General features: G+C 58.9%; 2 protein-coding genes across 5 annotated transcripts in view; one reads left to right on the top strand and one right to left on the bottom strand.

The window, feature by feature from the left end:
- The first annotated feature begins 62 nt into the window (after positions 1-62).
- Positions 63-4217, top strand: LIMD2 (LIM domain containing 2). 4 transcript variants are annotated; one of them, XM_047833422.1, is made up of 5 exons: positions 1728-1880; positions 2642-2736; positions 2928-2972; positions 3054-3193; positions 3269-4217. In XM_047833422.1, the coding sequence occupies exons 2-5, from the start codon at positions 2695-2697 to the stop codon at positions 3426-3428; spliced, it is 387 nt and encodes a 128-aa protein (XP_047689378.1). In that variant the 5' UTR covers positions 1728-1880; positions 2642-2694; the 3' UTR covers positions 3429-4217. The 4 variants fall into 4 exon arrangements, with proteins under 4 accessions (XP_047689379.1, XP_047689378.1, XP_047689380.1 ...); XM_047833424.1 differs by having other exon boundaries at positions 1830-1942; XM_047833425.1 differs by lacking the exon at positions 1728-1880 and adding an exon at positions 1958-2096.
- Positions 4218-5756: 1539 nt separating this feature from the next.
- The window catches only part of MAP3K3 (mitogen-activated protein kinase kinase kinase 3), a 60814-nt gene continuing 53723 nt past the window's right edge, over positions 5757-12847 (bottom strand). Inside the window, exons 11-16 of the mRNA XM_047833421.1 lie at positions 12399-12590; positions 11526-11674; positions 10745-10876; positions 10167-10296; positions 9659-9836; positions 5757-8546 (exon numbers count right to left, since the gene is read on the bottom strand). Of these exons, the coding sequence (XP_047689377.1) occupies positions 8318-8546; positions 9659-9836; positions 10167-10296; positions 10745-10876; positions 11526-11674; positions 12399-12590 (1010 nt within the window). The 3' untranslated portion in view covers positions 5757-8317. The remainder of the gene's footprint in view (positions 8547-9658; positions 9837-10166; positions 10297-10744; positions 10877-11525; positions 11675-12398; positions 12591-12847) is intronic.

Genomic DNA, 12847 nt, shown 5'->3' with positions numbered 1-12847 from the left:
CCTGTTTTTCTTTCCTTCTGAACTGCTTTCTTCACCTTGCTCTCCACTCATCCTTAGTGCCCAGGCTGCCTGCTGCTTCTGTGGTAGCTGTCTGCAGACCCTACCACCTCTGGGCCCAGGCTGCTGCTGGGTGTCTGCTGTCCACCCAGCCTGCTCCCTGCTGCACCTTGGTGCAGCAGGGCGGCCGCCTTTGAGAATTTGATGACCTCTGTGCCATCTGCCGGGAAAGATGTACACAACACAATTTTTGAAGTTACACACACACACACACAAACCATCATGGGAGTCCTGGGCCTACAGCTCCACCCAAACATATATCTCCTCTAGGGAGAAGTGGGAGGCTGGGGAGGAAAGCCAGTTGCAGTGTGGGGGCCCTGAGGGAGCCAAGGGAACAGCTAGCGGGGTGGCTGGGGAAGCCTGCTGCCTCCCTCCCTCCCCTGCCAGGCACGGAGGCGCTGAGTTGTTCTGTTCCCTAACGCTTGTGTGGGCTGCGCTCTGCAGCCACCAGTTCTATTCCTGCCACAGTGTGGGAACAAGCTATGTTTAGGGCTGTGTGGTGAAAACAGTTTCCAGCCAGACATCAGGCAAAGCCCAGCAGTCCCTGGGGCCGTTTAGACCCCGATCTCCCAGCAGAGGTCGTCCAAGAAGACGGGGCCCCACGTGTGGGGCACAGCTGAGGCTCCACCCCGACCAGGTGCCAGCCACTTGCCTCCTGGGTGCCTTGGACCTGTGTTGTGTGCTGGAGGCACTGCAGCCGGCTGGGCCAGAGGGGCTGGAGGGCCTGGCTTCTGGCACCGGCCCTGCTGCTCTTCACATCTTCAGGCCTCGCTCCCTTGTGTTAAATGGGGTCAGGGGACACCGAGATTTGCTTGTTTGACGGATGTAAATTTCCTTCCCTGAAGGGGGGAGCCCCTGATTTCTCGCAGGCAATAGTGCCTGCCCGCAGGAACCTGGGGTGACTAATGCCACAAAAACCGGCCACAAACGTTTTAGGACGGCGGGCCTTGGAGGGCTGCTGCCTTTGGTGATCCCGGGTACCTTGTCTATGGGGTCGCGCGAGAAGGCGCTGGGGAGTGGGGGTGGTCCGCTGGACCTCTCGTGTAGACTGGCACTCGGTGAGCCCGCGGCCCAAGGTGACAGGACACAGGGGCAGCCGGGCCTCGCAGCCTCGCGTGGCTGGACCGCGTGCCAGCAGCCGCGGCCACCTTCCTCGGGCGGCCGTATGGGGGCGGCCCCTGGCGGCGGGAGGACTCCGCGGCCGGCGGGGGCGTGGGAGCCGGGACCGGGCCGCCCCCGCGGGGTCTGTCAAACCTCAGCGCCCACGGAGATCCGGGCGGGCCCGAGGGCCAACCGGGGGAAACTGAGGCACCTAAAGGCCCAAGGGCACTCCGGTTATCCTTTTTCGCCCCAGGGGCGTCGCCGGGAGCGCCATTTGTCCCGGGACCCCCGGCGTCTCAACCTGAACTCGTCCGCGCCCGGAGGCGTGCGGTACCCTCCGGCTCCAGTCCCGGCCTCGGTCGGGAGCGGACCTACCGACGGGGCGGCGGGCAAAGCGCGGGGCCCGCGGGGATGGTGCGAGTGCCGGGAGCGCGGGGTCGGGGCGGGGGGCAGACAAAGGCAGGGGACGGCGAGCGAGGGAAAGACAAAGCGCAGAGGGGGTCGGCGGCGGCGCGGGGGCCCCGGAGGCGGCTCCGGGCGCGGCGGAGCCAATGGGCGGGCGCGGGGCGGGGGCCGGCGGGGGCGGTGCCGCGATAAGGCGGTGGCGGCGGCGGCCGCACGGGGACCACTGGCAGCGGCGGCAGCTCGCGCCCGCGCCCTCCTCGCACCCGAGGCGCCCCCCGGAGACCGACCCCCGCCCCGCAGCCCAGGCCGGGGCCCCGGTGAGACCCGCGGACGGGCCGGGGAGGGGGCCTGCATCCGCCTCACGAACCCGGGCGCCGAGGTGGGGGTGCAGGCGCGAGGGCCGCCGCCCGCGGGGGTCCCGACGCCCAGCGCCTGCGCTCGTCGCTCTCGGCCGGGGCTCCGGGACCAGCGGCCGTCCTCCCGGGCGGGCTTCCAAGCGGGGACGGGGCCGAAGCCCCCTGGCGGGGCCCGCGGTACGGGTACCGGGTCTACGGTCCCGTCCTCGCGGGCCCCGGAGCCGAGAAGCGGGGCGCGCGGGCGGCGGCTCGGGCGGGGCGGGCGGCACGGCCGGGGAGCGCTGTCCAGGGGCTGGGCCGGCCGAGTGGTGGGCGCCCGCGGCCTCAGCAGCGTCGGGCCGGGGTCAGGCGGGGCCAGCGGATTCTCACCGAGGCCCCGCCTGGCCCGCCTGCCCCTGACTTCCCCTCATCCAGGCGGGGTCCCGGGCGGCTCACGGCGGCTGCGCGGTGCCCCCTCCCCGGGCCGCTCCGGCTCTCTCCGTTCTTCCCCCACACCTGGTTAAGCTCAGGGACCCCCTGCCCCTCCGGGAGCAGCGTGGGGGGCGGGCGGGCGAAGGGGGAGGTGGGTGGGGGGCGGAAGTGGCAAGACCCAGAGCAACAGGAAATGACTTAGGGAAAGTCCCAACCGCAGCCCCCCAGCCCCCTGCCTGTAAACACTCCCACCCCACCCTGCAGGCTGGGGAAGGGCTTGTGGGGCCCGACCCACCGACTTCCCCTTGCAGAACCCAGCGGGTGCCGCGTCTCTACCTGGGGCCTCCATCACCTCCACCGAGCCATGTACCAGGCTGCAGGAGCTGCCCAGGCTACCCCCTCTCATGTAGGTGATCAGCGGGGTGGGAGACCCCCGCCGCCGCAGGCGTCTGGCCTGGGGGTGAAGGGGTGAAGGGCGGCGGGTTTGCCTGCCACCCTTTGCCCCGCCCCCATGCCCCTGGGATCTGGGCCGGTGACCCCAGCAATGATCTGGGGCATCCCTCCGCTGACCTGGCCCTGACTGGCCCTCTCCCATAGGAAGCCAAAGGCAGCGGTGGCAGCAGCACTGTCCAGCGCTCCAAGGTAGGGCCCTGAGACCCGGGTGTTGGGGGAGAAGGGGATGGGCATGCGTCAGGCCCCCAGCTGACTCTCTCCCCGGGACAGTCCTTCAGCCTTCGGGCCCAGGTGAAGGAGAGCTGTGCCGCCTGCCAGAAGACCGTGTACCCTATGGAGCGCCTGGTGGCGGACAAGCTCATTTTCCACAACTCTTGCTTCTGTTGCAAGCACTGTCACACCAAGCTGAGGTGCGCCCTTGCCCTGCCCCTGCCCTCGCCCGCCAGCCCTCACCTGACCTGACCACAGTTGTTCTGCTTCTGCAGCCTGGGCAGCTACGCGGCACTGCACGGGGAATTTTACTGCAAGCCCCACTTTCAGCAGCTGTTTAAGAGCAAAGGCAACTATGATGAGGGCTTTGGCCGGAAGCAGCACAAGGAGCTCTGGGCCCACAAGGAGGTGGACGCCGGCACCAAGACGGCCTGAGGCCCCTCTGCTGTCCACCCCCTCCATAGAAGAGGGCCTGGAGTGGGGCAGTGGGAAGGGTGGGAAAGAGATTGGACCTGGGCTCCGGTTGGGGGGCAGGGTGGGAGGGGGATAAGGTCATCTTGCTCAGGCAGAGGGTTGGGGGGGCAGAGCTCCAGGATTGTTTCATTCTCCCTGGGGGTGGGTGGTGGTGGTTTGGGAATCAGGATTGGGGGTTTCTCACCACCCTGCTTCCTACTTCTTTCAGCCTACCCCACTTCACCCTATGGCCCCCTGGGAGGTCCCCAAGCCCAGCTTCCCTATCTAGGTGCCTTTTCTCCAGCAAGGAGTCAGCATGCCCCCCTCAGGGTCCCAAGCTCCCTCACTGCCACCTGGGGCCCTCTGTGGCCCCCACATCTCCCCATCTACCTCTGCCCTTAGCCTGGTCCTGAGCCATGGAGACTGGAGGAAGGAGAGCCAGTGTGCCCTCGCTGGGCCTCACAGAATGCCCACCAAGGCCCTGTGGGGGAGTGGAGGGGGAAGTTGATTAGCCCTGCCCTCCACCACCACCACCCCCCCCCCCCCGCCCCGGCCCCACAGGCGAGGCAGGGCATGCCCAGTGGGGCTGGGGACCCATCTTGCACCACCGGAGTAAAGAAGCGGAAGCTAAAGCACTGCCAGGCTGAGAGCCACAGAGACTGGCTGGGTGGGGGCTGGCATTGGCCATGCTCCCCTCCTCTTGTCCCCTATTGCTGCCGGTTCTGACTGTTGCGATCAACCCTGTTTTAAACATGTTTTAACAGATCCTGACTCTGTATTATGTGGCCTGATGGGGGGCTTTGTGGCAGGAAAGAGGCAGACTAGTCATGTAGAGGTGACAGGGGACATGGTCAGCCTAGAGCACTCCTGGACTTGATTGGGGTGGGATGGGGGCTGAGAAATGGGTGTCAGGGAAATACCAGCCAGCCTGAGAAAAAGGGGGTGCTCCTTTTTCAACAGCCAGGTCTCCATGCTGTCGTACCCAGAGTGGTTTTAAAACTGAAACTCCACGTCGGTTGAAAAATTGAGGTCAGGCTGGGGTGCCTAGCTTGCTCAGTTGGTAGAGCATGTGGCTCTTGATCTCAGGGTTGTGAGTTCAAACCCCACATTGGGTGTGTAGCCTATTAAAAAAGAAGAAGAAGGAGGTCAGGCCATCAGCAGGTGATGTGGAGCCGGCCTCACTGCACTTAAGTATATCATTGCAAGGCAGAACCCTTCTTGTCTTTGCCTAGACCCCCTTTGCCCTAGAAATCAACAAAGGCTGGTGGAAACCAGCAGATTCAGCAAGTGCTGTTAAAGGGTTTCTGGTTCTCTGTGCCCTTCCCCATCTGTTATCTTCCCCTTGCTTTTTCAAGCTCTGGGGAGTGGGGCAGCCATGGTCACTCCCATGTAGTTCAAGGAGAAACAGCTCCTGTGCTTCTCTGAGGGACAACAGTTTACAGTAGGGCGAATACTGCAAGCTTGGAGGAACTGAGACCCACCCCACCCCCAGCAGATTACAGGCAGGAAATCTGGGTTGTCCTGTCTCAGACCCAACTGTCCTGATTTCCCCCAAACTGCCTGTGGGCTACCTGAACTGATGGAACAAGAGGGCTGACTCCTGGGGGATTTGCTGCCACCGCCCCATACAACTCAAGTTCCTAAATGATCTCATGGCCATAGGACAGGATAGGAAGCTGGGACTCAAATTCCAGTGGCAGATGGGCCACTGTGCTGTGTTGGGGGTGGACCCTGCCCCTCGAAGCAGTAGAGCTACCACTCAGCAGAGGTGGCACTGGGTCCTCAGCATGAGAGCTGATAGCCTCATGCAAAGCAGGCCCAAATTCTGCACTGGAGGTCTCAGGTGGGGACAAGGACAGTCTCTCCTGGCTCTGAGCTAAGCACCAGCAGCAGGCAGACCAGGGGGAGATGCCAGAGAGGTGGCTCCTGGAGGTACCTGAACTCTGCCCTGCAAGGATATGGCTCTGGGGAGTACGTACCTGCAGCGGGATGACTACTAGATGGCCACAAAAGTCCTGGGAACCCAGCACTGGTGACACTTGGGTCAGGTGGGGCTGACAGTAGTATACCACCTTGATAATCAGCTGCGATAGAAGCACCCTCAGCAGAGCTCCTGGGAGTGGGGGGAAGAGGGGAGCCACCTCTGAGCTAACAGTGGTACCAGTCAAGTCATCCCCTCCTAGGACCCCTCTTGGAGTCAAATTTCCTGCTGAGGGACCCAAGCTGGTTGTCGGGCACCATAGCTGGCTCCCCCCAGGCAAACACCTACTCCACACCTCAACCAAAAGCATTTCCACAGGACCCCTTGGGTATAAATGATCCCTTTTATTGTAAGTAATGCGCGACACTGGCCTGGCTTTGCACTGCAAGCCCTCGGTCGAGATATAGTCAAATAACTATGGCTGCAGGTTCTTCTGCACGATCCACAATTCAGACACAGACACAGAGTGAGGGGGACGGGAGGGGCATGGGAGGGGCAGGAGGGTGGCAGGGTGTGGACCGTCCCCAGCCTTGACCTCTCCGTGAAGGTTTGGCCAAGGCCGGCATAGCCCATGGAATGATGAGCAAATGGCAGCATGGCCCTTCCCACAGCAAGCCTGGGGCTGCTAGGGGGCTGCCTTTCAGAATCTTTGGGCCCAGGCTGTCCTAGGCCCACAGCTTGTCATCTGGGTTAATTAATATAAAGACAATAAATTAAAATTAAGCAACAGCTTGGTCCTGAGGATGCTGAGCCAGCATGTCCACAGTTTTTGGCACAAAAAAGTCAGGGTCTTTTGTTTTTTTGGAGTGCAGCGTTTGTTGGCTTGTTTGTAAATTCACTTTTAAAACCCATTCCCTGTGAGGTAAGACCCCGGGGCGTGGGGCTCTGTGAGAGCCTGAAGCTGGGACACACAGAGTCGTCTTGCGGCAAGGGCACTGTGCTCTGTTTCCTCTTGGGGCACAGGGACTGGGCACAGGGATGTGGGCCCAAGAAGAGTGCTGCAGCCGTCAGGACGGGGTCGTGGAGAGGCCGAGCTGCCATCTGGCAGCTTTGGTCAAGATGAGGGGCCAGTCCCCACCCTGGGCAAGGGCCGAGGTGGCGACAGGAGCACATTGCTCACTGTCTTCACAGGGCTGGGCTGGAGGTGCCTGACAGGCCCCTGACGGACAAGGATGGAAACAGAGGGGCCTCGGCCCAACTGGCACCGTGCAGCACACATTCCCGCAAAACCAGCTGCTTTCATTTTCTCTTCTCTCTCTCGAGGCGTCCATCACCTGTAACAATCTAGAATTGATATATATAAAAACCATCAAATATGATCTGAGATATAAATTAACAAGTACAAGGCCTCACATTACATGATGTGAAAAGGCTAAAAACAGCGATAGAAACTACATTCATAAAAGTGCATCGTCAACATACAACGAAGGCTTTGGCTTGTTCTGGTGCCCGTGGGGAAGTGGGCATGGCTGGCAATGAGCTGCCTGGCACTAATCCCCAGCTCCCTGGAGAGACCCATCCCTGGGCACTGGCTTTGTTGTTGTTGTTGTTGTTGTTCCTTTAATGACAACTCCCAAGGAACTGGGTTTTGGGAGGGAGGAGCTCTAGCAATAGGCACATTTTGGAGGGGAGGGGCCGGAAGAAAGGACCAGCGCCCAGGCTGAGGTAAATAAGGCCAACTCTAAGCTGCTTGGAGATACTGGCTCCCTGACCCCTGCTACCATTCCTCCTCCAAGAAGGGAAAGGGGCTGAGACCTCATGGGGGAGGGCAAGGCTGGCCAAGGAGGAACAGAGATGGTAGTCTGGGACACAGTTGGTGACATCATATGGACTCTCCCTTCTACCAGGGAGGGCTCTGGCCTAGCAGGGTCACAACTCACAGACAACCTGATACAACTTCCCTGGCTATCCAGAAGAGCCTGCCCAGGGCTCAGGGCGGCTAGTGGGGTCAGGTGCCCTCACCATGCTGTCCATCTTCCTTTCTGCTCCAGTGGGGAGACAGGTGCCAGGTCAGGAACACAAAGGCCATTACCTTCAGCTCTTTCCAATCCAGCCCAAAGGCCCAAGCCCACAACAGGGATACTCAGAGCCCAAGGGCACACAAAGTCTCCAGTTTAGAAACTGGGTACAGCATAAGAGTGACTCCAACTTGTAAAACTGAGACAATTGCATTGACAAAACTGGGTCTCCCCACCTCGAGTGGGGGAGTTCCACATCTCAGGCCCCTGCTGGGGGTCGGGGAGGGGTGCAGGGTCATGGGAGCAGGCAGGATGGGCTCCTCCTTCCCTGAATAAGGCAGCAAAACATTTGCTTCATTCATCTTTGGTAAAGGACAGGGACTGGCAAAGCTGGCCTGGGGGCTCTGGGGAGAGCACAGCCCAGGCCTCTGCCTTCCATTGGCTGTGGGATGCTGGGCGTGACCTCAGGCTTGGGTGGGCTCATCCAGCCCAGAGACGCCCTGGTGGTCTCCAGACATGGGGAGGAGAAACAAAATAACACTCTGCATGAAAGTTAACACTATTCAGACCCTTGTGTCTGTCCTGTGCCCCAAGACCCTTGGGGCTCTGGTGCCGACTGCAGTGTCAGGACACAGCCCTGAGGGTAAGGCCCTCAGTGCTTTGCACACTGTTCCTAGCCCCTTCCCCTCCACACTGAGCTTAGGATGCTGGAGCTCTCGGGTCTGGCAGGCTGGGGGCTCCCAGTCCTTGAGGCCGCAGCCACCCCACCCTGGCTCTGAGCCCCAGCAGTGGAAGGGGCATAGACAAACGCTGGTTGGACTGGAGCTCCATGGTCCACAGCCTTGCCTGGGAGAAGCAGCAGCTTTCCTGAGCCCCACAGCAGCCCCATGCCTGTGCAGCAGGGGCGGCGGGCAGCAGCGTGCCTTAAGAGCTCAGTACACGAGCTGTGCAAAGTGGTGTGTGAGCAGCTCCTCGGCCGAAGGTCTCTGGCGAGCCTCCACAAAAATACGCCTCAGGAAGTCCCGGCCGTGCTCAGAGATGTGGGAGGGCAGCTGAGGATTTGTGGGCTGGGTGGCAATCTTGAAAATGGCGGCCATGGCTTCATACTCTGCCCAAGGTGGTTTCTCTGTCAGCATCTCTACCACAGTGCAGCCCAGGCTCCTGGAGAGAGAATCCCATGTCACCCCTTGGCCAGCCCCAGGCTCCCTAACCTGCCCACTGCCGTGGAAGGAGGTGCCTTTCTCAGAAAACCCTGAGGCAGGATGGGCCAAGCTGAGGGTTGACATCTCTGTAGAGAGTCCTCAAAGCCAGAAGAGGCCTCAAAGCACTGCTGGCCTCATCTACATGGGCTTCATCAACCAATACCCATGCAGGGGGGTCTTGAGATTGGGGAAGAGATCCCTTAGGCATGGACAGAAAGAGCTCTGAGATAACCGTATTAGTCTCCTACTGCTGCTGTAACAAATTACTATGAGCCCGGTGGCATAAGAACACAAATTTATTCTGGAGACCAGAAGTCTAGTAGAACTAGTCTCCATGGGCTAAGGTGAACATGTCAGCAGGGATGGCTCCTTTCCGAGGCTCTGCCTGGAGAGGCTGCCAGCACTCTTTGGTTCATGTCCCCTTCCAGCTTCTTGCTTCCACTGTCACATCACTTGCTACCCACTCTGGCCTGCTGCCTCTCTTTTGTAAGGACCTTTGCAATTATTCTGAGCCCACCTGGATAATCCAGGATAATCTCTCCATCACAAAAGTCTTAAATTAATCCTATCTGCAAAGGCCCTCTGCCACGTAAGGAGACATTTACAGGTTATGGGGTCAGTACGTGGGCACCTTCAGGGAACCATACTCAGCCTACCACAATGACATTGTGAGGGGAAGAGATGCTCTCACGACCTCCAGGCCCTTTCAGAGGATGGACATAAAGTTAGGGCGAGCAAATGCAAGCCATCTGAATGCTAGGAAAGGAAGAAGCTTGCTAATATTTAGAGACTGACCCAGGCCTTCAGGATGGGTGCTACTTCCTTTAGGGATGTTTTCTGTGGCCTAAGTTCCCAGCAATAACAAACCGGTGCTATCTGGGGTTAAAATGCAACACATTTGCCCTATGGGCTGCTGCAGGCACCCACTTCCCTGCATATGGCTCAGCTGCCAGGAGGGGAGCCTCCTCTTCCTCCCACCACACTGAAACATTTCAAACGAGCTCATTTCTAGGTTGGAGTCACTACAGACCAGACACAGATATGCCATCCCAGCACGTCCCCGGCACTCACCACACATCTGCCTTTCTTCCGTAGCCCTCACCGCTGATCACCTCAGGGCTCATCCAGTAGGGTGTGCCCGTGACCGAGCGCATGCCTGTGCCCGACATGCAGATGGTCTGCAGGCGCTTGCTGGCCCCAAAGTCCCCCAGCTTCACGTTCCCAGCAGAGTCTCGGAGGATGTTGGCTCCTAAGGCATGAAAGAACAGAGGCTGCCACCCTCTGGGCATTTTCTACCATCCACCCTTTCCCCCCGCCTTCCCAGGTCACAGGGCTGCTGAAGAGGATGGACTCTACCATGAATTGGACATGAATAGAAACACGCTATTGGCTCAGCCCTACGGCATGAAATGATCATCACCAGGGCCAACAACTGCACAACACCCAACAAGTATTTTCCCAAAGTGCTCAACCAATCTGCACCAATCCCCCCAAGAAGCAATTAAGGTCCCACTTTTCAGAAAATCCAGAATTCTTAAGTGGTCAGGTCTTGGGGACCCCACAGCTTGTGCCTGCTCACCCTTGATGTCTCGGTGAACGATCATGTTGCTATGCAGGTAGGACATGCCCTCCAGGATCTGCCGGGTATACTTGCGAGTCACACTCTCTGTCAGAGCTCCGTAGGCCTTCAATTGGTCTTTCACTGAGCCCTACAGCCACAGGAGTCAGAGGGAGTCAGCTCAGGAAGGGGTAGGAAGGGGCAAGGCTATTTCCAGCCCCCAGCATTGTAGCAGGAGCGATTTAGCCACCCACCATGAGCAACGCACCAGGCTCATGAGGCAGCCCTTTCATCAAGCAACGTGTGACCCGCATCCAGAAGGGAAGGCCCTCTGCACCAGCTACAGGCAGTACTTACTGGACGGTGCAATCACCCTGTAAGCTTCGGGTCAGGGTGACCTGGGACACTTCACATCTCACACCGTCATTGTGGCCAGATGGAGGACCCCCCCTGACTTTTGAGTATCACCTCACCTTCTTCCCTGAGCCTCCGGTGTCTCAAGTGATCAGAAGCATGTCCAAGGGGCCCCTCCCCCGGAGCCCACGGCCCAAGTCTGGCCCTCCTTTGTGTGTGTCCCACATGCACCAAGGAGCACATACCCCTGGCATGTACTCCATGAAGATGGTCAGAGTCTTCTCGGCGCGGTCCCGCAGGCAGCCATAGTACTGAACTATGCGCTCGTGCTGCAGATTCTTCAGCAGCTGGATCTCACACTCCAGGGCACTCACCTCCTGTGGGAGGGGCTCAGTGGTCACCTTGGCTTCCAGGGTCCTGGCTCTGCCCATGTGGGATCAGCTCAACTTCCCTAGTAAGTGACTTTAGAGGGGTCTGTCTGCCTCGGGAACTTCAGCTGGAGCAAGGGAGTCTCTCCCAACTGTTTGGCCCTTGGACACAACGCTGGGTAGCCCATGGGACGGTAGCATTCCCATGCTGGAAGAGGGCAGGCAGTGGGGTGGGAGAATGGGCTGTGGTGCTTAGTTACGGTAACTGCTCTATTTGTCCACTCAGACTGGAGTACAGGCCACAATCACAGTTGAACTCCAAAGATAAGCTCCTTCCTGGACTGAGGGCTGAGAGAGACTGTGCATCTGGTGAGGGTGGCCAGGACTGGCCACTGCCTCTCGGTTTGGGTGGTTTGGTACTTTGGCATCAAATTAGTTCCTCATACCTAATCCCTCCCCGGTAGGGTTTGATGCTCTTTGGACCACAGTCCCTTTGCCCCATAGCCATGGCCAGAGTGGAAAGCAAGGGAACTTGGGAAGGAGAATAATGGGGGAAAGATCCTGCAGCATCTCGAGCAATTAGTTTATGCAACAAGACAGGCATTTTTATTGGGGAGGGGGTGGGGGACTGTAAGCCAGACCATGCGGAAGGCAGTACCTTGCTTGTCTCAGGGCTGTCTGGGTCAAATTGGACCTGTTTGGAAGCAAGTTCACGTCCTGTGTCCACATCATAGCACAAATAGACCCTGCCGAAGGCACCCTGGCCCAGGAGCTTCCCACGGCGCCAATTGATGGGGGCACTAGGAGCTACAGGAGAATGGAAGGAAAGAGCATTAGCTCGGGCACATTATTTACTGAGATGTTGCCTTGGTTTCCAGAGGCTTTGTGATGGCACCTCTGGCTCAAGACCCCCTCTAGTTCTCAGCCCAGCATCCCCACCCACCTGGAGCAGGCCCAGTGCCCCAATCAGTTGGACCATTAGGCCCAAGTCCTGAGAAGCAGATGATTAGCTAACGTCATGGTTAAATGCTCCTCTGCATTGATCAAATACCTTTATTTCCTAAGTCCCTAAATATTTTTTTAAGTTTATTTATTTTATTTAGGGGGGCAGAGAGAGAGGGAAAGAGAGAATCAATTCCAAGCAGGCTCCGCACCATCAGCACAGAGCCTGATGCAGGGCTCGAATTCATGAACTGTGAGATAATGACCTGAGCTGAAACCAAGAGTCAGACGCTTAACTGACTGAGCTACCCAGGCGTCCCCCTAAATATCTTAATACGGCAAGGACGGAGAACACTGCTCTTCTGGTTAAACATGGTCAAACTAGAGACCAGAGAGGGGAAGTGGCTTGTTGCACAGCAGTGGACTGAGGGATCTGCTGCTGACCCACAGGCTCTTTCAGTGTGGTGAGGATGGGCCAGAGCAGCTTGCTGCTGAGCTGAACGAGCCCGGTGGACCACCGGTCTCCTGCCCTGCAGCTTGTCTGAGCACCCCCTGGGCAGTCTCCTCCTAGCCAGGGCCCACTCCTCACACTTGGTAGGCACGTTCCTCTCCTGCACAGAGAGGGCATTCTCGCTGTCCGCGCTCCGCAGGCGCCCTCTGGGGTCCAGGTACTGCACTGCCAAACCCATGTTCTCGCCATTTGTGCTCAGGGAACGGCTGGATGGCACCAGTGTAAAGAGGTTGCCTTGATGACGCCGTATTCGGGGAAATGTTCTTCTGCCTGAAGGAGTGCAGGGGCCAGAGAAGAGCAAGTCAGACCCCTGCCCACCAGGCTAATTGTGCACGTCACATCATTCACCCTCACCATTTGCCCTTTCACCTAACTCAAGCCAGAATGGTTCATGTCACAAGCACCCTGAGAATCAGGACAAAAGCAGGAATTAGAAGGCAGCCACAGATGGCTCAGGAAGCCCTGGCCAAAGGGAAGGCACGGGGCTGGCCCTCGGGTGCCACATCACTCACAAGGCCAATCCACTG

This window comes from Prionailurus viverrinus, chromosome E1 (assembly GCF_022837055.1).
Source record: "Prionailurus viverrinus isolate Anna chromosome E1, UM_Priviv_1.0, whole genome shotgun sequence".
Classification (NCBI taxonomy): Eukaryota; Metazoa; Chordata; class Mammalia; order Carnivora; family Felidae; genus Prionailurus; species Prionailurus viverrinus.
This window is presented reverse-complemented; position numbering and strand designations above follow the sequence as displayed.

Coding starts and splice junctions, on each gene's coding strand:
- LIMD2 (XM_047833423.1), top strand. CDS start 1,046: ATGGGGTCGCGCGAGAAGGCGCTGGGGAGTGGGGGTGGTCCGCTGGAC. Junction 1,881..2,927: donor CAGCCCAGGCCGGGGCCCCG/GTGAGACCCGCG, acceptor CCTCTCCCATAG/GAAGCCAAAGGCAGCGGTGG. Junction 2,973..3,053: donor GCACTGTCCAGCGCTCCAAG/GTAGGGCCCTGA, acceptor TCCCCGGGACAG/TCCTTCAGCCTTCGGGCCCA.